This window comes from Saimiri boliviensis, chromosome 17 (assembly GCF_048565385.1).
Source record: "Saimiri boliviensis isolate mSaiBol1 chromosome 17, mSaiBol1.pri, whole genome shotgun sequence".
NCBI classification, from domain to species: domain Eukaryota; kingdom Metazoa; phylum Chordata; class Mammalia; order Primates; family Cebidae; genus Saimiri; species Saimiri boliviensis.
The window spans coordinates 67,995,708-68,018,694 of NC_133465.1; the positions used below are offsets into that span (position 1 = coordinate 67,995,708).

At 53.3% G+C, this 22,987-nt stretch overlaps 1 protein-coding gene across 1 annotated transcript in view; it reads right to left on the bottom strand.

The window, feature by feature from the left end:
* The window catches only part of DNAH17 (dynein axonemal heavy chain 17), a 152,742-nt gene that overhangs the window by 44,771 nt on the left and 84,984 nt on the right, over positions 1 to 22,987 (bottom strand). The window contains exons 44-55 of the mRNA XM_039476322.2: positions 19,834 to 20,116; positions 19,578 to 19,751; positions 19,135 to 19,342; positions 18,457 to 18,622; positions 16,417 to 16,519; positions 15,215 to 15,362; positions 14,452 to 14,543; positions 11,170 to 11,331; positions 10,481 to 10,645; positions 10,089 to 10,280; positions 4,025 to 4,291; positions 2,094 to 2,255 (exon numbers count right to left, since the gene is read on the bottom strand). Of these exons, the coding sequence (XP_039332256.2) occupies positions 2,094 to 2,255; positions 4,025 to 4,291; positions 10,089 to 10,280; positions 10,481 to 10,645; positions 11,170 to 11,331; positions 14,452 to 14,543; positions 15,215 to 15,362; positions 16,417 to 16,519; positions 18,457 to 18,622; positions 19,135 to 19,342; positions 19,578 to 19,751; positions 19,834 to 20,116 (2,122 nt within the window). The remainder of the gene's footprint in view (positions 1 to 2,093; positions 2,256 to 4,024; positions 4,292 to 10,088; positions 10,281 to 10,480; positions 10,646 to 11,169; positions 11,332 to 14,451; positions 14,544 to 15,214; positions 15,363 to 16,416; positions 16,520 to 18,456; positions 18,623 to 19,134; positions 19,343 to 19,577; positions 19,752 to 19,833; positions 20,117 to 22,987) is intronic.

Here is a 22,987-nt window from a genome sequence, read left to right on the forward strand (position 1 = left end):
TCTACACACGCGCCCGCACGCTCACGTACCCGCATCTACACACGCGCTCACGTACCCGCATCTACACATGCGCCCGCACGCTCACGTACCTGCATCTACACACGCGCTCACGTACCCGCATCTACACACGCGCCCGCACGCTCACGTACCCGCATCTACACACGCGCTCACGTACCCGCATCTACACATGCGCCCACGCGCTCGTGTACCCGCATCTACACACGCATCTGTGTGCTCACGTACTCACATCTACACACGCGCCCGCGCGCTCACGTCCCCGCATCTACACACGCGCCTGCGCGCTCACGTCCCCGCATCTACACACGCACCTGCGCGCTCACGTCCCCGCATCTACACACGTCCCCGCATCTACACACTTGCACACACATTCACATATCCGCATCTATACATGCGCATATGCACATACCTGCATATTTACACGTGCACACTCATTCACATACCTGCGTCTATACACACGCACACACTCACATACTTGCATCTACACATGCACACACATTCACCTACCTGCCCCATACACATGCACACTCATTCACATACCTGCGTCTATACACACGCACACACTCACATACTTGCATAGATACACATGCAAACACATTCACATACCTGCATACCTAAAGAAGTACAAGGCTGCGACTATGTTTTCATATCCCAGGTAATTCTGCAAATATTTATTGTTCGCTCCCACGGCTGGGTCCTAGGATTTAGAACCTCTTTCTCCCAGCCCTCGGGGTCTGCCCACCTACCTGAAGGCAGACACTGGGAGCTTCGCCCAGAAACTGTCTCAGCGATATTCATTTTAATTCAGGATATTTTGAAAAGTAATGAATTCATCCCACACACATGGTTTTGCATGTATGTAGGGCTGGTGGCAGGGTGGGGGCAATGCCTGTTTCTAGAATTAGAAACCCAAATCTATGCTCCAAAGGACACTTCTGAACTGCAGAGTCACTGGGAGTGATCAATCTCATAAATGAATGCTCTAACAGCAAGCGGGCTCTTCTTCCCATCTTTAAAAACCAGGAAAAAGAGAAGCTAGTTTCAGGTTTATTCTAGCCTACTTAATCACTTCGTATGCATTCAAAATAAATAAGAGATGGTAATAAAGAGAGGCTGATTCTAAGGGCTCTTCATCCCTCCTACTGAGTTGGTCGAAAGTGAGCCAGGGTTTACAGGTGATCTTCAGGCACGCATTTAGCTTAAACAGTGAACATGGGCACCATATTTCATTGTTTTTTGTTTTTCTGAGATGGAGTCTTGCTCTGTCACCCAGGCTGGAGTGCAGTGGTGCAATCTCAGCTCACTGCAACCTCTGCCTCCCAGGTTCAAGCAATTCTCCTGCCTCAGCCTCCCAAGTAGCTGGGATGACAGGCATGCACCATCACATCCAGCTGATTTTTATATTTTTAATAGAGATGGGGTTTCACCATGTTGGCCAGGCTGGTCTCGAACTCCTGACCTCAAGTGATCTGCTCACCTCAGCCTCCCAAAGTGCTGGGATTACAGGCGTGAGCCACCGCACCTGGCCTTGGGCACCATCTTTCAATAAAGAGAGACTTCGAGAGAATGTGGGATCTATCATTTCCCCCGAGGGGCATAAGGCAGTGGGGTGCACCCTTGTGTATGCTTATCCTAGCAAACACAGGCTCTCCAGCCAGCACTCCAGACAAGGCAGAAAGCCCGAGAGGCCCAGCCTGTCCGCAGGCTGTGTATCCTCAGCCCTCCTGAACTGGCCCTGGGGCCTTGGGCACACAGGTCCTGTTTGGAAACCGTGCCTCCATGGCTCAGGATTGCAGGACAATGAAACAAAAAACCCAACAGCCCACCTCGGTTCACAATTCTGATGGTTCGTTCACGCATTTTTTAGCATATATTTCCATCTTCAAAACGATTACATTAAAACCTCACTTATCTGCATGCCTGAGGTTTCTGGCAGCCTCTTAAATGTTGAGCCCCAGGCGGGCGCCTCACTCAGCTCACCCTAGTCCCAGCTCCTTCTCTCCCAGGGAGCCAGCCCTTGCCCGTCCCTGTCCTCCCGGCTCTGTGCTGCGGCAGAGGTGGCCCCGGTGACTTACTGGAATTCCCTCGGTCTCCTCCAGGAAGCGTGCGCTGACGGACACCAGGGCATCTTCCGGCCACTCGTGGAACCAGTCGATGGCCGTGCAGTTGACCACAGCCGGGAATTTCCTGGCTCGCACCCGCAGCACGGAGCCCACAGGGGAGAAACACAGGATCACCTGGGTGTGGGGGACACAGATGTGCCGCTCACAGGGGCTGCAGTGCCGGGGCCTAACCCATCACTCCGCAGAAAGCTCTTCCAGAAAGCAAAGGCCTCGCCGGGCTCGAGCGCAGTCCCCGTGTGGGTTTGAAAGGCAGCCGCTGCACTGCAGTGAATAACTGCTCATCTGACTCCTGCTCTCACTAGCAATCCCAATCCCTCCCGAAAGGGGCCCTTGCCTCTCTAACAAAGGCCGGGCAAAGGAAGGAGTGGGGAGTGGGCATCCACATCGGACAGATGAGGCCTGAGAATGGCCGTGCTCCAAGCCCTCTCGTTCAGCAGGAGGGGTTCCTGCTAGACCCTGGAGGACAGCAGCTAATTTCCAGAAAGGGCAGGGAGTCCCTGGGACCCCAGCTGGAGAAGCTGCTGTGGAGACAGGCCTGGGGGGCTCTCTGGCTAGGTGAGAACCCCCCTTGCCATGGGCCTCAGCCTCCCAGCTGTCCTTGCCCTCTGGTCCCCTCTTGCGTGGTGTGAATACTGCACAGACATCGTCATTTGTGGGGTGGCTCACGCTTGGCTGATTTTGCAGCCCTCACTGCATAACGATGTGAGGGTGCTGGGACAGAGCTGGCACTGGCAGGGCAGAGAGGACCCAGGAGCAGGCAGCGCCCGTCAGGGGATGCCTTTGCCTCCACGGATAACATTCACTCATTGGGCTAGGCAGCCTGGAGAGGGGCGGGAGGGCCCCTGCTCTATTTGAGTCATGTAGGGAAAACGATGGCCAGCACGTGCCCAGGAGAGCTATGGGGTGGTGCCCCCAAAAGTCAGCACCACTGAACCCTGGAGAAGACAGGGCCGACAGATCCAGCAGTCTGTCCTGCTACGGGACTTTAGCCTACCCGCCCTAGAGGCGATACAAAAAGTCAAGGTGCGGCCAGGCACAGCGGCTCACGCCTGTAATCCCAGCACTTTGGGAGGCCAAGGCGGGCGGATCACCTGAGGTCAGGAGTTCAAGACCAGCCTGGCCAACACGGTGAAACCCTGTCTCCACTAAAAATACAAAAATTAGCTGGGTATGGTGGCACAAGCCTCTAATCCCAGCTACTCAGGAGGCTGAGGCAGGAGAATCATTTGAACCAAGGGTGCAGAGGTTGCAGTGAGCTGTGATTGCACCACTATACTCCAGCCTGGACGACAAGAGCAAAATTCTGTCCCACCCCCTCAAAAAAAAGTCAAGGTGCATTTATCTACTTAAACTAGCTATGTGTGAGGAGGGGTCGCAGGGTCGGCTCTCTGTCCACAGATGTGGATTTAACCAACCATGGACTGAAAATAATTTTTAAAAATAATGATAAAATAATACAAATTAAAATATAACATGTATTTACATAGCATTTTACATTATATCAGGTACTAAAAATAATCTAGAGATGATTTAAAGTAGTGGGGAGCGTGTTCAAAATACAGCGCTGTTTTATATCGGGGCCTTGAACACCCATCCCTCCGTAGATTCTGGTTTCCATGGGGGTCCTGGAATCCATGCCCCTCAGATACCAAAGGACGACTGTAAACACTTCTTTTGGCTCTAAGGCACCTCTAATGACCCATGTAAAAAAAATCTCCAGGTTCCAGTTCTTCAGACAGCCCCACCCCTAACGCTCTCCTAACAGGATTTCGCACCCCATGAAGGATAAGTGTCCCTGCTCTGTGCAGAGCAAAAACCCAAGCCCTGTGGGCAACAGGGGCCAAGCCGGGCTCCTGGGTCCCGGCCGAAGACGGGCGTCCCACCTTGAGCTGTCTGCGCACTTTCTCGATGAAGAATTTCCAACACGCTTCCCGGGTGTCGGTGAGGCCGAGGGACTTGACTTGGGGTCGCATGGAGGAGATGACGTTCTCCACCTCATCCTCCGTGAACAGCCCGGGGATCTCTCCCGAGGCCAACAGGTCATTGATCAGCACCAGAAACTGCTCCTCAGCCACCTGGGAGTCTGTCATCAGGAACACTGAGGGGGCATTCTTCACGGCAGCCTTTATGTACTGAGCAGCGAGGTCGACCTAGACAGAATGAGGACACGCTTAGGGGCCTTGGTAAGAAGATGCTCAATTAGAGACATCGTCCACAACCACCCAGAACCCGGGGCCACAGAGTCAACTTTTTCTTTTTTTTTTTTTTTCTTTTGTGATACAGAGTCTTGCTCTGTCATCCAGGCTGGTGTGCAATGGCGCAATCTCGGCGCACTGTAACCTCCACCTCCTGGGTTCAAGCGATTCTCCTGCCACAGCCTCCCAACTAATCGGGATCACTGGCGCACTCTGCCACGGGACCAACCTTCTAAGAAACGTAGGCCAGGCATGGTGGTTCATGCTTATAATCCTAGGGCTTGGGGAAGCTGAGGTCAGGGGGATCTACTGAGGCCAAGGTTCAAGACCAGCCTGAGCAACACAGCAAGACCCTGTCTCTAAGTAAAAGAAAAAAACGAAGTGTCCAAGGTCTGTAGCAGAAGACCCAAAACCTTGAACGGAGCGCAGTCAGGATAACAGCAGCCATCAGGACACTCAAGTGTCCAGCCACGCATGAAAGGTACACAAAGCACGGTCCATCTGTGCAACGGAATCGGGTTCGGTCTTATGAAGAGAGGAAATTCTGACATATGCTAAAGCACGGACGGACCTTCAGGACGTGGCGCTGGGTAAGGAAGCCAGACACGAAAGGACAAATACTGTGTGATTCCATTCACATGAGGTCCCGAGAGCAGCCAAAGTCAGAGACAGAAAGAAGAACGGAGGTTACCAGGGGCTGAGCTGGGGAAGGGGGAGTTTTTGCTTCATGGACACAGAGTTCCTGCTTGGGAAGATGAAAGGGTTCTGGAGAGGGACAGTGGTGACAGTCACACAACAACGTGAATGTGCTTCATGCTGCTGGACTAGATATGAAAGGTGGTAAAAATATCTTACTTTTTTTTTTTGAGATGGAGTCTTGCTCTGTCACCCAGGCTGGAGTGCAGTGGCCCAATCTCAGCTCACTGCAACCTCTGCCTCCTGGGTTCAAGCGAGTCTCCTGCCTCAGCCTCCCAAGTAGCTGGGATTACAGGCGCCTGCCACCACACTCAGCTAATTTTTGTATTTTTGGTAGAGACCGGGTTTCACCATGTTGGCCAGGCTGGTCTCAAACTCCCGACCTCAGGTGATCCGCCCGCCTTAGCCTCCCAAAGTGCTGGGATTACAGGCATGAGCCACCTTGCCCAGCTGAAAAATCTTACTCTTCTATTTGTCTTGGAAAAAACATTTTTTTTTTTTAAATAAAAGAACAGGTTGGGTGTGGTGGCTTACATCTATAATCCCAGCACTTTGGGAGGCCGAAGCAGGCAGATCACCTAAGGTCAGGAGTTTGAGAACAGCCTGGCCAACATGGTGAAACCCCGTCTCTACTAAAAATACAAAAATTAGCCAGTCATGGTGGCGGGCGCCGGGCGCCGGTAATCCCAGCTACTTGGGAGGCTGAAGCATGGAAGTTGCTTGAACCCTGAGGCGGAGTTTGCAGTGAGCCGAGATCTTGCCATTGCACCCCAGCCTGGGTGACAGAGTGAGACTCCATCTCAAAATAAATAAATAAATAAAACATAGCGAAAACGGTCAATTTTATACTATGTACATTTTACCACACCTGCAAAAGGAAAGCAAAAAAATCTTAAACAGAGACCCTAAAAGAGGCCCTGAATAAATACACGGCAGGCTTGGCTGGGAGACTCAATGGGGACCCCCTTCAGCATCATCCACATACACGGCAGAGCTCCTCCCACCCCTAAAGACAGCCACAAAATGATTTCACAGGAATTTTGGAAGAATCAATGAAGAAGAGTTTTTTTTTTTTTTTTTTTTTTTTTTTTTTTTTTAAAGCATGGCTGGCGGGCACGGTGGCACACACCTGTAATCCCAGCACTTTGGGAGGCCTAGGCAAGCAGATCAAGAAGTCAAGAGATTGAGACCATCCTGGCCAAGATGGTGAAACCCTGTCTCTACTAAAAATACAAAAAATTAGCTGGGCGTGGTGGCAGGCGCCTGTAATCCCAGCTACTCAGGGGGCTGAGGCAGGAGAATCACTTGAATCCAGGAGGTGGAGGTTTCAGTGAGCCGAGATTGCATCACTGTACTCCGGAGTGAGACTCCATCTCAAAAAAAAAAAAAAAAAAAAAGCATGGCCGGGCACAGTACTCACGCCTGTAATCCCAGCACTTTTTGGGAGGCTGAGGCTGGTAGATCACGAGGTCAAGAGATCGAGACCATCCTGGCCAACATGGTGAAACCCCGTCCCTACTAAAAGTACAAAAATTAGCTGGGTATGGTGGTGAGCGCCTGTAGTCTCAGCTACTTGGGAGCCTGAGGCAGGAGAATTGCTTGAACCCAGGAGGCAGAAGTTGCAGTGAGCTGAGATCGCGCCATTGCACTCCAGCCTGGGTGACAGAGCGAGCCTCCATCTTAAAAACAACAACAACAACAACATTACAGAGCAGTAAATACCTGCCAGCCTCATCCAAGTAGTAGCGTGTATTTCCAGGGTTTTGGCTATTTGCTTATCTATAGTATTTAATTTAAAAAACAAGACCTACGGGCTTCTGTACTTATTGAAACGGCTTTAAAGCATCCACTATAGACACTACAGTGGCTGCTCCATCCTTCTGAACCAAGTCCCACTCCTTGAATTGTCTCTGTGTAAAAAGAAACGTCACCAAGCCAGATCTTCTGGAGTTGACCAGGGTCAAAAGCCAGCCTCAAATCTCCTATCTTTCGAGAAGCTAAGAAAAAGCAAGGGGAATCTATGAGCCTGGAAAAACAGGTGGGTCTCCAGCCATGGCTATGTCCTCGGACCCTGCCTCAAGGCAAGGGGCAGAGTGTGAGAGCCAAGGATGACCCTGAGTCAAAAACGAATCACCCTCCTCTGTTCACCAGGTAGCAAGTGCACAGGGTAGAGATTGACCACACCAGACATCTTTTTTTTTTTTTTTTTTTTTTTTTTCCTGATTTTACCTTTTGAGAGATAGGACCTCACCGTGTCGCCCAGGCTGGAGAGCAGTGGCATGATCACAGCTTATTGCAGCCTCTACCTCCTGGGCTCAAGTGATCCTCCTGCCTTGGCCTCTCAAAGTGCTGGGATTACAGGCTTAAGCCACCGTGCCGGCCCCATCTGGCTTTCTCACAGCCATACTGTCCTTCACCCGGCCCACTGTGACTGCTGGGCTGCCCCTGGATTCCAACCTGCCCCAACCTCACTCTCCCCACATACTCCCTGGCACCGTCTCCCCGACTCCTGCCCTCTTACACCACTGCTGAAGCCGGTCCCCCCATCTCCACCCCCACCGTGTTCCTGCACTTCCCAGCCTCACGCGCCCTGCTGGGCACTGGCCGCCTCATCCCCAGGCATCTCACCTCCCCGACTCTCCCTCCCATCTTGGTTGAGAGCCCCATGGTGCTGCTGAAGCTGGAGCTGCCTGCATCCCTGTTGTCACTGGCAGCCAAGGATGGCAATCGTCACCTGCATCTAGGCCTGTCTAGGGACCAGCCATGAGTAAGGGGCACAGGCTTCCCTTTCTCTGGCCAGAGTATCATCAGCGGCATCTTTCCTTGCCATAGCCAATGCCACCAGCGGTCGAGAGCAAGCACAGGGAGCCGAGGTTTGAGAGTGGGGCGTGTGCGCCGTGCGGCAAAGGCCTCCTCCCTGAGAATCACGTGAGGCCAAGCCCCCCACCCCATCCGATGGCCGCTTCTCATCACTCCCCTTTCATCTGTAGGAAGTCGCGGGCACCTGAGCTGCCGGGACCATGGTCCTTTGTTCTGGTGAAAGGCTTTCATCATGGGGCAGCCCAGCTCCAGCTGCTGACTCAGGTGGGGGAGAAGGTTTCACCGAAATAAAACCTCCCCACCGGCTGGCCGCGGGGGCTGTGTGTGGGGTGTGGGGAGGGGAGCTGGGGAAGCACCTGAAGGTTTTAGATACTGGACCCCAGCCGAGCCCCTGAGGTCATACGCGCTCTGCCCTCTCGGCAGGCACAGCCCTTGCTGGCCCTGCTTCCCCCTCCCCCACTCCCTTCTTATCGCACCTGCCTGCTTTCAGGCTTTGTGGGGTCACAGGCCTTGTGCCCCAGCTCCACCCAGGTCACCTTTCTACAGTTTCTGGGCTTTCAAACTATCCTTCCCATGTCCTAAAGACTGCTAGCTCCTGCTCCCTTTATCCCCCCGCTTGCACATCTGGATGGTGTCTCGTTTTCTTGGGACCAAGCCCAGGGCTTTTCACACGGCACACTGTCCTCCAGGGCCCGTTCCCCACCCCTTTCCTGTGCACCCCTAGCCTCTAGCAGGTGCCACAGCTTTCAGTACCTACTTTATAATTTTACATCATCACAAACATATACGTTACCCTCATGGGCTGAGCCTATTACTAGGACAGCACTATTAGAATCAGAATCACATGGAATGGCTCAGGAGTCTGGCTCCCTCAATAAATACAGGGACTTTTAGCCCTGTTTACCTCTGCCCTTAGCTCTGAATCCACAGAAGCTGCTTAACAAATGACAGTGAAAGATGACTGTAAAGCTGATTCGTGATGAGTACAGGGGCAGTGAAATTCCACAGACCAGATCGTACAGCGGAGGCTGATGTGGACGAATAATATAGTACAGTACCCATGATCAGCCCCGACAGGAAGGGTCAGGAAGAAAATCCCCGCACGGAGGCAGAAGGAAATGATGCCGACAGAAATGTAAACCAACATGATTTAGTTAATAGACTAGAGACTGCGGCGGAGAAAGCTCAGTGAACCTATGTGGCTCCAGGTTCAAATGACACTTGAGTGATGGCGAAGACCAATGTGAATTAACTCCATCAGATGTGCTGAGAACCCATGGCCCACTACTGCTCAGGAATCCAGAAGGCAGGGCCGTGTTGGGGAGTGCCCATCTGAGGACTTCAAAAAAGAGCAGGCTGGTCCCGTTATATACAGAGTGTAATTCACTGGGAAGGCAGAGAACACACAGCCAGAAACTGGAGACTCTCCCAGAGGGTGGCTGTCTCTGGTACAGCCTAGCCTGCCCCTCTCCAGGGTCTCTGCCTGCAGATGCCTCCCACCACCCCCGGCATCACTGGCTCCAGGTCTGCCTGCTAAAGCCACCAGCCCAGCAACTGCCTCAGGGCCACGTGCTGTGGGAGGGTCCCCTTAGGGCTCCCCCTTGGGTCTGGCAGCATCCTGGCCCCACAACAGCACCCCAGGCACAGACCCAGAGAAGGCATGGCTGTGTAGCACCATCTGATCAATTTCAGGTCTAATCTCAAGCACGGTGATTCGTTCTGAACTAATGGTCCACAGCTGCCTGGGAGAGCAGATTTTCAGGAACAAGAAATCAATAAAAACCCTCAGCAGTGTGTCTTGGGTGTGGGAGACCTTATGTTTACTCTAATGTTTATTTAATTCCTTTCAAAAGCACCATTCAGAACCTCAGACATGCAGTCAGACACCTAGTCACGGCTCTGAATTCTGTCATCTGGAGAGAGAACAGGGAACAATTTGAAACACTCAGTGACCAGGGCAGGAATCCAATTTCTGCCTCTGTGATCTGTGTTGACTTTCTGGACCGTGTCCATCGAGGCATTGACACACTCTCTGCCTCAGTCACACAGGCACGCGCACTGGCCGGAAGGTTTACTGGCCTCAGATTTCTAAGGTAAAGACCCCTTAGATAAGGACTACGGGTGCTGCTCGGATTCCCTGAGCTGGCTGCCTTCATTTTGGAAAAGAAAGTGGTGATGTTTTTCTCTGCTCCCCCATCCTACCGCAAAAGGCAGCTACTGAACAGTCGGCTGTCACCTTGAGGTCGGAGATCCCGTAGCCCTTCTTGAGGGTGATCTGGAACACGTCAAGGCCGCTGATGTATGCTGCCAGGCGGGAGAGGCTCTGTTTGCCGCTGCCGCCCACCCCTACCAGCAGGGCGTTCCCCCGGGGAGACTCCAGGATGCGGTTAATCCTGCAGACGTGAGCCACGGCGTCCTCAAACAGCACCTGCAGAAACCGCAGAGAGGCCGCAGCATCTTACAGCACCTGGCGTCGGCTCTGTCACCAGCACCGACCCTGCACACGCTCAGGTGCACACCATGCGCCCCCGCAGCCCCGCAGAATGCTACTCGGATGTCGACAGTGCAGCCGGACAGGGTGACCCCGTCCAGGTCCCAGGCCCTTGCCATCAGCCCCAGCCTGCTCACCAAATTCATGACCGCATTAACTTCATTGTAGCTGTCCAGGACGTCCACCAGCAGCTTGTTCAGATGAGCCACGTCAGTCACAGGAACGTATCTGGGATCGCCAATCCCTTGAGCAAAGTGGCAGAAGATATTCGGCTTGGCAAATAAGAGCTCTTCACCAAGATCCTAGGAAAAAAAGAGACGAGACTTCAGGTTCTGGCCGCCATGACCACACAGATCATTAGCAGCAGCTCAGTACTTTGCCACGGTGGCCTAGGAGGTCACCCCAGGGTACCAGAACCAGTCTTCAGGGGCCTGAACCTGGTGCCATGGGCCCAGCAAACCACCGGGCAAATTTCCTGGGGTGGGAGGGTCCGATCCCACTGTATCGGGAATGAATTCATAGTCCAAAGAAATGACTCTGCTAAGAACACACAGGACACACCAGCGAGGGGCACTGAGCCACGCAGGGCCTCTCTCCACCCCGAGTGGATGGAGGGAGGTGATCACACCCTCATCTACTAAGAGGTAGATTCCTTCTCACTCGATCCACAGCCACGTGCTAGAATGATTGCGTGCAGCCTAATACGGACCTTCCCACCCCCACCAAAGGGCCCTTCCGAGGGGGCTGCGGGGCTCGCTGGCCGCAGAGGCTCCCCCGACTTAGAGCCGTGCTGGGTGCAGGAGAGGGACAGGGTAGCCTGACTTACATCAAAGAACTTCTTGGTGGAGGCCATGGTGACTCTGCGTAGCGTTTCCTGGTCTTTTTCGTCAACCATTTTGTCACCGTACACTCGTTCAGCCTCATGTAGCCAAAGGCGGACAAGGTCCAGTGGGGTTTTCAGAACCTCTGCCATGGAAAATAAGAGTCCCTGCCCCAAACATAGGATGGTCAGCACCATTGGCCATTATGAAGGCGAGTCCAGTGCTGGACACAGAGGACCTAAGGAACAGCCTCCGCCCCCGGCGCGAGGGGAGCTGCTCAGCTGTTGGCACCGCATTCACTTGGGGCCAGGAAGCCACTCATCACAGACGTCCCACAAATCCCAGATGCCAGAGCACGTGTTTGTGTCCTGAGAGATGTGGAGGAGTTTTTGGCCGGGTGCGGTGGCTCGCATCTGTAATCCTAGCACTTTGGGAGGCCGAGGCGGGCAGATCATGAGATCAGGAGATCGAGACCATCCTGCCCAACGTGGTAAAACCCCATCTCTACTAAAATACAAAAATTAGCCAGGCGTGGTGGTGCACACCTGTAATTCCAGCTGCTTGGGAGGCTGAGGCAGGAGAATCGCTAGAACCCAGGAGGCGGAGGTGGCAGTGAGACCAGATTACACCAGCTTGGGTGACAGAGTGAGACTAAAAAAATGTGGAGTTTTCCTCACAGGACAGGGTTGCGGCCTCATCCTCTAGTAGAGTGAATGGTGGAGGAGGGACGAGGGAAGCTAATCATAAAGGGAACTAGCGATGGATGCCACAGTGATTGATGTCACTGGCTTGGGCGCTGCAGCAAGTCTATTTGGTCCAGTCCTGGCTTGTTCATTTACTAAGCAAGCAACCCTGGGCAAGCTGGACAAGAGCTGATTGAGGGCCTGCAATTTCTTTTTTTTTTTTTTTTGAGACAGAGTTTCACTCTTGTTACCCAGGCTGGGGCTGGAGTGCAATGGCACGATCTCAGCTCACTGCAACCTCTGCCTCCTGTATTCAGGCAATTCTCCTGCCTCAGCCTCCTGAGCAGCTGGGATTACAGGCACGAGCCACCACGCCCAGCTACTTTTTTGTATTTTTAGTAGAGACAGGGTTTCACCATGTTGACCAGGATGGTCTCGATCTCTTGACCTCGTGATCCACTTGCCTCGGCTTCCCAAAGTGCCGGGATTACAGGCGTGAGCCACCGCGCCCGGCCCGAGGGCCTGCAATTTCCCAGGCACAGCGAGGATGCAACAGACCCTGACACTGTGGAGTTGACATGCTAGTGAGGGGAGGTGGCCAGGTACAGAAAGAAACAGGGACATTTTACACTGTGATGTGTGCTCTGAATGACACACCCAGAGTAGTGAGACTGAGTGTGAGGGATGAGGAGGGGCCTCTGTGAGAACGTGACATTTGAGCTGATACTTTTTGTTTTTTTGAGACAGAGTCTTGCTCTGTTGTCCAGGCTGGACTGCAGTAGCATGATCTCGGCTCACTGCAATCTCCGCTTCCGGGTTCAAGGGATTCTTCTGCCTCAGCCTCCCAAGTAGCTGGGACTACAGGTGTACACCACCATACCTGGCTAATTGTTATATTTTTAGTAGAGACAGGGTTTCACAATATTGGCCAGGCTGGTCTCGAACTCCTGACCTCATGATCCGCCAGCCTCGGCCTCCCAAAGTGCTAGGATTACAGGTGTGAGCCACCATGCCTGGCTGGGCTAATAATTTATATGGGAGGAGGTAGGTGTAACTTAACCTCCCTTAGCTACAAGCTCCTGCTCAGTAAAGTGGGGATATGAACACCAAAGTTACGTGCTATTGGAGGAGGAGAAAACGGGATGTAAGTGAGGTACCAAACCCAATCCCTGACTCAGAGTAAGCAGTCAGTAAATGAGAGAAAACATTATTACTATCACCACCACTATCACTATCATAACCATCACCACCACCACCACCACCACCGCCAATACATCACCATCGTCACCACCATCACCATTATCACCATCATATCACCATCATTACATCACCATCACCACCACCATCACCATTATCACATCATATCACCATCATCACTATTATCACCTTCACATCACCATCATTACCACATCACCATCACCACCACCACCATCATCACCACCATCATCATTATCACCATCACATCGCCATCATTACATCACCATCACCACCACCATCACCATTATCACATCATATCACCATCATCACTATTATCACCATCACATCACCATCATTACCACATCACCACCACCATTATCATCACCAACACCATCACTATCGCTATCACCACCATTACCACCACACTATCATTATTACCACCATCATTACGATGATCACCACCACTACCGCCACCATCACCACCACCATTATCACCACCACTATCATAAGCACCAACATCACCACATCACCATCACATCACCATTATCACCACCACCAGCATTACCACCATCACTACCACTGTCATCACCACCATCATTCATCACTACCATCATTGCTGCTGCCACCACCACCACCACCATTATCACCATTACCATCATCACCACCACCATTATCAGCATTACCCTCATCACCACCACCATTAGCACCATTATCATTTCCATCACTGCCACCACTATTATCACCTTTCCTACATCATCACCATCAGCACCACCATTACCACTATCACCACCATCACAACCACCATTACCACCATCATTACCATCATCACCATTATTGCCATCATCACCACCATCATCACCACCTTCATTACAATCATCGCCATTATAACCACCACCACCACCATCACTACCATCATCACCATCACCACCAGCATTACTACCACTATCACCATCACAACCATCATTACCACCATCATTACCAGCATCACCACTATCGCCATCACCACATCACCATCACATCACCATTACCTCCATCACTACCACTACTGCCATCATCACCACCATCACCAGCATTATCACTCCCATCACCATCACCACCACCATCACTATCATAACCATCACTACCATTGTCACCGCTGTCGTCACCATCACCACAGTCACCACAATTACCATTACCATCACCATCATCATCACCACCACCATCATCATTACCATCATCACTAGCATGATCACCATCAGCACCATCACTACCATCACCACCATTACCACCATCACCAGCATGATCACCATGAGCATCACCATCACCACCATCAGTTCACAGCTCCCTGAGAGCTGTGATGAGGAGAACACCTGTGGATCGGGGACTGGACCATAAGACGGGCATGACGTAGAGCTAAAAGAGCAGTACCTGGAAAATATTGGAGAGGTCCCTGAGGTTGAAGACATAATGAAACTTAATGGCCGTGGGAAGAAATGTTGCTGCGATTTTCTGATGCAAAGCTGTTAGAAGAAAAAGACAAGTCAGTTCTTATGTACTCTTAATGGCCTCAGGAAGCGCAGAGCTTCAAATTTCTAAAGCCAACGGACTGTGGAATGGTGAAAACTGGAGTAAGAAATCTGCACAGCTCTTTGAAGAGGGAGGAAGTTTGCTGTTCTCCGGTTAATCATGTCTGTGTACTGAATTTCCTAGCCTCTACCTCCCCCATGAAGCAACTGTATTTCACAATATCTCCTGTTAAAACATAGCATCGTTTTTAAAATATTGATTTAAAAGTATAAATAAAGGCCGGGCGTGGTGGCTCACACCTGTAATCCCAGCATTTTGGAAGGCCAAGGGGGGCAGATCACAAGGTCAAGAGATTGAGACCATCCTGGCCAACATGGTGAAACCCCATCTCTACTAAAAATACAAAAATCAGCTGGGCATGGTGGCCAGCGCCTATAGTCCCAGCTACTCGGGAGGCTGAGGCAGGAGGATTGCTTGAACCCAGGAGATGGAGGTTGCAGTGAGCCAAGATTGTGCCATTGCACTCCAGCCTGGGCAACAGAGACTCTGTCTCAAAAAAAAAAAAAAAAGTATACATAAAATATTCATCAAGGGAAAATGTGAAGCGCCATCAGCCCACAGAGCTGTAGGTTTACGGACGGGAGAGGGGATGAGGCCAGCTTACCCAGGGCCGCGGCCACCAGCTGGCTGCTTATTCTCTGGGTAGCCATGGAGACGGAGCGGAAGGCCAGGTGCTGCGTCAGGATGGTGCTGTAGATGGTGGTGAGGGCCTCCTGGCCGGGGAAGCTCACAGCAAACACACAGAAGTGGCGCTGCTCCGGAAAAACCACAAACTCCCGTCAGCCAGCTCTGGCGGACGTGCCCAGGGCTGGGACCACTGTTGTGGGAGAGCAGCCCCTGTCCTCACGGTCTAAGGTCTTTTGGGCATTGTCAGAATGGGCAGTGACCCGCCCCGTGCCTTGCACGTGGTAAAACCACATTAAGTATCACTACACGCGAAACGGCCAAACTCACTTGGTGCTCTCAAGAAGAACTGTGGCAAAGGCAAGGGAAGGGCTCAGAGCGCAGGCCTGGCTCTAAATCCAGGTCTCCGTGTGTTTAGAAAACACACAGGCAAAGCCTGTCTGGGTAAGGGCCACAGATAAAATAGAATGCCCTGCTAACTCCGAATTTCAGACGAATAACAAGTACTTTTTTTTTTTTTTTTTTTTTTTTTTTTTTAAAGAATAGTATGTCCCAGGCCAGAGGTGGTGGCTCATGCCTGTAATCCCAACATTTTGGGAGGCCAAAGCAGGTGGATCACTTGAGGTCAGAAGTTCGAGACAAGCCTGGCCAACATGGTGAAACCTCATCTCTATTAAAAATACAAAAATTAGCCGGGTGTGGTGGCACACGCCTGTAGTCCCAGCTATTCGGGAGGCTGAGGCAGGAGAACTGCTTGAACCTGGGAAGCGGAGGTTCAGTGAGCTGAGATCACGCCACTGCACTCTAGCCTGGATATTGCAGCAAGACTCTGTCTCAAGACAAAAACAAGCAAAAAAAAAGAAAGAAAGAAAGAAAGAAAAAAGAAAAGAAAAAAAGAACAGTATGTCCCAACTATTGTATGGAACATACTTGGACTAAAAGAGTATTTATCTGGAGTTCAGATTTAACTGCATTTTTACGTTTGACCGGGTCACAGGGAAGGCCGGCTGGCATCCTGTTCTCCCCATGCCCTGGAATTGTCTGACACATTCTGCAAGGCTAGGGAGTTCTCCGGAGAGTCAGCCTGCACCCCTGACATCCCAAACCCAAGCTGTTCTTCTCATTTGCCAGAAGCAAGTCTCAGATTCACAGGTGACGCGGACGAGCGTGGTTTCTGCTTACCTGAAGCCTGGGGTCGATGGTGAAGGAGCCGGCGGTGGGGTTCATGCAGGCCACGTACTGACAGTTATGGACATCTTTCAACGTCAGCTTATGTCTGTCATACCTGAGCCGAGGAGACCAGCGTTCATGTTGCGGCCCCAGCCTGGAGGAGCCATCCCTGGCCCCTACTTCACTCCCAAGAATATCCTCCCTGTGGTTTTAAAAACCCTCCATAGGTGCTGATAGTAAGTGAAGCAGCTGCTGTGACTTTATGCTCTCAAGAGAAATTTTGAAACAAGAGGCAAAGAATGTGAAAACTCAAATCTGACTCTGCCACCCCTCCTGAAGATCCTTAAGAGTCAACCCCAGGGCAGATGCGGACCTAGGGCCTAAGCTTAAGAACGTGGAGGCCTCTCCTTAAGGAAAAGAAAGCAAAAATCTTAAGACAAGTTTACAAGAGCACAGGACCCAGTAAAGCCTGTGAAAGGGGCCTTGTGAGTAGGGGGAGGCCGGGGCTGAGCCCCCATAGCCCTGAGTCCACCTGCCTGCAGAGAGGGAAGGGTGGGCTCTCATGCATTCGCCACCCTCCGCTCCTATCTGGGTACCCCTCAAATCCCACACCGCACATCACTTCCGGTTCTCCTGAAATGATGTCAAACTCTCTCCAGGCTCCCTGCTCAGAGTGGCAGCTTTGTCACCTCCGCCAGGGAGCCACCTCTAATGCCCCCGTCCCCACATCACAGCCTGCAGCACAGCGTAGGCTTCCTATCGTCATGAGCCCTGTGAGTGCCGTTTAGTGAGGAAAAGGCAGGCGGAATCCGATGCATCTGAACTCAAAATCTAGCTCTGGCCGAGCGTGGTGGCTCACACCTGTAATCCCAGCACTTCGGGAGGCCGAGGCAAGCAGATCACCTGAGGTCAGGAGTTTGAGACCAACCTGGCCAAGCCCTGTTTCTACTAAAAATACAAAAATTAGCTGGGCGTGGTGGCACGCACCTATAATCTCAGCTACTCGGGAGGCTGAGGCAGGAGAATTGCTTGAACCTGGGAGTCAGAGATTGCAGTGAGCTGAGATCCTGCCATTGCACTCCAGCCAGGGCAACAAGAGCCAAACTGTCTCAAAAAAAAAAAAAAAAAAAAAAATTCCAGCACCTTCACTCATGAGGGCCATGACCTTGAGTAGGCAACCTAACTCCTGTACCTCCCTTTTCTGGAGTACGGGGAGGCCCCACAGATATGGTTTCTGGACTTCGTTGGCCTAAGAATGCTCCGGTTTGGTCTGGGCTACTTGCTTATTTTAAGAGACAACTCAAGTGAACGTTCTGATCTTTCCAAACTGCAAACCTAAACATGTCACCTTTGGCTTCCTGGTACCACTGGGAGAATGTTCGCACCCCGTCCCGTTGTCCAGAGGCCCAGGGGTTCCGGTTGCAGCTGCCCTGGACACCGTCTCCCCTCTGACCCTCGCATCCCTGCCACACCGGCCTCCCCGGGCTCCTCCACAGGCGGCAGGGCCTTTGCACGTGCTGTTCTCTCCATCCAGAATGCCCTCCCTCTAAGGTCCCACAGCCAGCGCGTCAAGGCTGCCAGCTTCCAGCAGCGCACCGTCTCCCCAGGGGCATCTCTCTGCCGGGGCTCCCAGCTCGGGGGCTCCTCCGTGACCGCACTGGGGGCTTTCCTCAGAGCTCCGCCTTTACCTGGTAATGGGCTGCTTCATCTCGGGGGGGTATAGACATCTCTGTCCAAGGGGGACCCCCCTCTACTGGCTCTAGGCCACAGCTGCGTGTTTGTGAAATGGGCGATGGATGAAACTGATACAACCTCTCCTCCGCCTTGGCCCTGCCTCAAGGCCTTGCGGCCCCACTAACTTGCAGGGCCAGCGACCTCCCGGTCTCCCTCCCCACGGGGCAGTCCCGCCCACAGCCCCGCCCACAGCCCCGCCCCTACCGCCCCGCCCCAGTCCGCCCCACTGCCCCGTGGCTCCACCTCTTCCCACGCCCCGCCCCTGCCCCGCCCCATCACCCCGTGGCCACGCCCTTCCCCGGCCCCGCCCCGTCTAACCAGTGCCGGTGGTCCATGTGCTGCCGGATGAGGGTGTGCGGGGCCACAGTCCCGTACTTGTCCACCTCGGGCATGTTCATGTCGTCGATGAAGTAGATCAGCTTCTTGGTGCCCGGCGGCCCGTAGTTCCTCCCCGACTTCTTCTCCAGCGGCTTCTCCAGCACCCCTAGAGAGGGCAGAGGGTCAGCCGCCAGCCTGCGCCTCCTGAGCCCGGGCCTGTTAGGTAGGGAGGGGCGCTACCTGCTCCCCCAGAGGACAGGAGGTGGGAGCGGGCTGGGATCCAGGTTCACCAAACGCACCCACCCTGGGAGTGGCCCTTGAGGGGGCACCGGGTAGCCTGTGAGGAATGAACAGAGCGATCAGAGGCAGCGTGGCAGGAACCTTGCCCTCCGTCACCTTTGGGTCGCCTCAGACTGGCTGAGACACTTCCTGTGAGACCTGCTGCCTCCACTGGCCATCAGACCCCCATCACCACACCCACCCGAGAGCACCACAAACAGGGGTCCCAGCTGCTCCTCCTCTGTCTCTGACTCAGGAAGGAAAGGCCAGCGGGTGGGGTGTGGGAAGGGAGGAGGTGAAAAGTGGCCGGTGAGCCCCTGGGCCGGCAGTGAGAGGGGACAGCAGGGAATGGGGGCCAGGGGCAGCCGTGTAGGCAGGGCGTCGCAGGGCCGGACTCACCCTGCAGCATGGCGGAGGTCGTGTAGAAGTTGAAGGGCACTGCCTGCACCAGGTAGAAGTCCGTGTTCAGGCTGTCCAGCTTGTCCCCCATCAGCACCGACTTGCCCGTCCCGGCGTTCCCCACCAGCATCACCGGCCAGGACTTCTCCATGAGCAGGTCCATGAAGTAGCGGATGCGGATGGTTTCCGTAGTGTGGACCAAGGAGGCCTGGGGCAGGGGAGGGGAAGGGGAAGGAGGGGAAGGGAAGCAGCTGTGACTCCCCAACGATTCTGCGTCCCTAGCGCACAGGCCTTAACAGCTTGATAAATGCCTTGTTCTACCGAAAAGGCCCTACTGTTGAAAATCGGGCATATTTGGACGTTCCGTGCCAGCGTGTGGGGGGTGCTGTGCCGAGTCCTGCCTCTAAATCGCCAGTCAGTGGCCCTGCTTTGGGGACAGTTACCTGCAGAGGGACATCGGGATCCAGCTCAAAGGAGGGCACTTTATCTGTCCAGGGCAAGAACTTTTTAGTGTCGGGATCGATGTAGTAGTCGAAAATGGTTCCTTGCGAGGGGAACTTGATGGTCTTAAACTCGTTGATCCACCATTTGCTGAATTCCACTCGATAATCTACAAGCTATTGAAACACAGAAGTGAAAATCAGGGCCCAGCTAAGCGGGATGCCGAGAGAGCCTGCGTGGGTGGCCGGGCCGCATCACCTGGTCCTGGAACATGGCGCCACCGAAGGCCCAGAAGCAGGCGAACACGAAGTACAGCTCGTACAGCTCCTTGGGGGAGTCGGGAGGCACGCTCTTCTCCGTGAGCAGGCACTCCAGCAGGTACAGGATCATCTGGATCACCGTGATCTCCGGCACCGGTGTGATCGTCTTGAACCCGAAGCGCAGCTTGTCCAGGCAGGTGGGCAGGTACTTGTCAAAAAGGATCATCAGGTTGGCCTTTTCCGACTGCACTTTGCGCCTCTCGATCCAGCTGCTCACCACCCTGGGGGAGACAGGAGGCGCCTGATACATGGCCGCTGCCCCGGGTCTGCCGGAGTCCCTGCCTTGGTACCAACACCTGATTCTGCGGGGGCTGCCCTCAGGTTTGCCACACCTGCTTGGCAATGGGTCCAAACGAGGGGGCCAGGAGGGCCAGTTGCAGGCCCTGCAAGGGTCTGAGGAGGATGCCAGGGTTGTGGGGGCTGTGCCTTCTCTGGGGTTTCTAGCTATGGGGGTGCTGTAGGCCTCGAACAGCTGGGAGTTGTTCTTGCTACCACAGGGGAAGTGCACACCAAGGGCTGGGGGGTGGGAGGAGAATAGAAGAGGAGAAAGATCTCATGACTCATCTTCGGGGGCAGGAGAAGGTGGGGACAGGAAGGGAGTAGAAAGGAGAGGCAAAGATAGGAGCAGGGACATTTCATTACATCAGCTGGACTCCTGGATCCAGCCATGCCTGAAGCACTCATTAGCATTTTTTTTAAACTTCAGATAGAGTTGAATTTGCCATGTTCAGTGTAAGAGTCCAAATCAATACAACCAGCAATCTTTGAAAAGCCACGCCAGACTGTCTGCCACAGACACCTCCAGGTGGCTTATGTGGGGGTGGCACAGCAAGGCAGTGAGGGGTGTGGACTCTGGGTCCAGACTGCCCAGGCTTGAGTCGGCTCTCCTATGGCAAGCTGCTGCCTCAGGCAAGTTACAGCACATGCCTGTGTCCCTGGTTTCTCATCTGTCAACAGGGGTGATGTTTCCACGACCCTCATTTCCGAGGACTGCACAGGCTGTTATTTTAAAGCTCAGAAAAGGGAGCCTGGTCCAGGATAAGCGACGCCAAATCAGCATCTGCTAAAAGCATCACTAGCGCCTGGCTCCCTCGAGCGCCGGTGAGCTCAGCACAGGCGTCATTTCCAGGACGCCCAGGGCCTGAGCAGGAAGCTCCTGTTAGCACACACAGCCAGCCTGCCCTGTGTCAACAGGCAGCCAGGCCTCTTTAGACAGACACTCACTTTTTTTTTTTTTTTTTTTTTGAGACGGAGTTTCGCTCTTGTTACCCAGGCTGGAGTGCAATGGCGCGATCTCGGCTCACTGCAACCTCCGCCTCCTGGGTTCAGGCAATTCTCCTGCCTCAGCCTCCTGAGTAGCTGGGATTACAGGCATGCGCCACCATGCCCAGCTAATTTTTTGTATTTTTAGTAGAGACAGGGTTTCGCCATGTTGACCAGGATGGTCTCGATCTCTTGACCTCGTGATCCACCCGCCTCAGCCTCCCAAAGTGCTGGGATTACAGGCTTGAGCCACCGCGCCCGGCGACACTCACTCTTTTTTCTTTTTTTCTTCTGAGATGGAGTCTTGTTCTGTTGCCCAGGCTGGAGTACAGTCGTGCCATCTCGGCCCACCGGGGCCAAGTGATTTTCCTGTCTCAGCCTCCCAAGTACCTTGGATTACATGCGGCCCACCACCACACCCAGCTAATTTTCCTATTTTTAGTAGAGACGGGGTTTTGCCATGTTAGTCAGGCTGGTCTCGAACTCCTGACCTCAGGTGATCTGCCTGCCTTGGCCTCCCAAACTGCTGGGATTACAGGCGTGAGCCACAGCGAGACACACTCCTCTGTGAGTGTGGGCTTGTCCTGGGAGCTCCTCTTCTTCCTGCACCTCTATCACAACAGAGAGTTAAGAGCTGAACACCTTTGCCACGTAGCACCCTGTAGCATCCTGTGTAAGAGAGTAAACCTTTATACGTCTCTGAGTGAAACAGGGTGTCTCTGTGCCTGGTGCAGCTAAGAACTGAAATCCAAGTCCAGGTGGTCTTCAGGAGGGAAGATCGGTTTGGAAATCTCCGCAGAGGCTGCTGCTTTCCGCCTCCTAGTTTGAAGATGTTTGTGTCACATTTGTGATGCTACCTTGGTAGGAGTCACCGCATGCATTCTGAAGTGCCTGATGGCTTATTTTTTTTTTTCTTTTTTTGAGACAGAGTCTCACTCTTGTCACCCAGGCTGGAGTGCAATGGCGCGATCTCGGCTCACTGCAACCTCTGCCTCCCGGTTTCAAATGACTCTCCTGCCTCAGCCTCCCAAGTAGCTGGGATTACAGGCACACACCACCACACTCAGCTAATTTTTGTATTTCTAATAAAGACGGGGTTTTCTCATGTTGACCAGGCTGGTCTCGAACTACTGACCTCACAATCTGCCTGCCTTGGCCTCCCAAAGTGCTGGGCATGAGCCACCATGCCTGGCTACGTGCTAGCTTTGATATGAGCAGCACAGGCCCCAGGAGAGTCACACGTGAGACACACATGTGAGACAGGCCAACCTTGCCTCTGGTCCGTGTGGCTTCTTGCCCTGCCCCCAGGGCCATCCTGGGTGCATCGGGTGAGCTCCCAGCCTTGCGTCCCTGCCCCTGGGGGCTGCCTGTAGGAGGACTGCTCCTGCTCTCCGGGGACCCTGTGCCTGCTTCTCATCCACTTTCCTTCTCTCCTCTGGCAATACTCAAGTCTCCTCCTGCTTCTTCCAGGTCATCCTCCGGGGGTGTCCAGTTCCTGCCTCCGCCCACACTGGCCTTGCTCCCGGCTCCCTCCTCTCTGCTCCCATAGGGCATCCCCCTGAGGACCCCACGATCCTGGCTTCTTCCTGTCCCCTTGTCTCAGCAGCTCCTACCCAGACTTCTTTTCAGTTCCCTGGCCGTTGTCTTTGCCGACCCGGAAATCTCCCACACGTGGTGCAGTGGGTCGAACGGTGGCAAAAGAATGTCCACCCGGAAGCCCAGAATGCGCTCTTATTTCAAGAAAGGACATTTGCAGATGTCATCAAGGATCCTGGATTTAGGGTGGCTCCTGAATCTAATGACTGTGTCCTTCTAAGAGGCAGGAAATT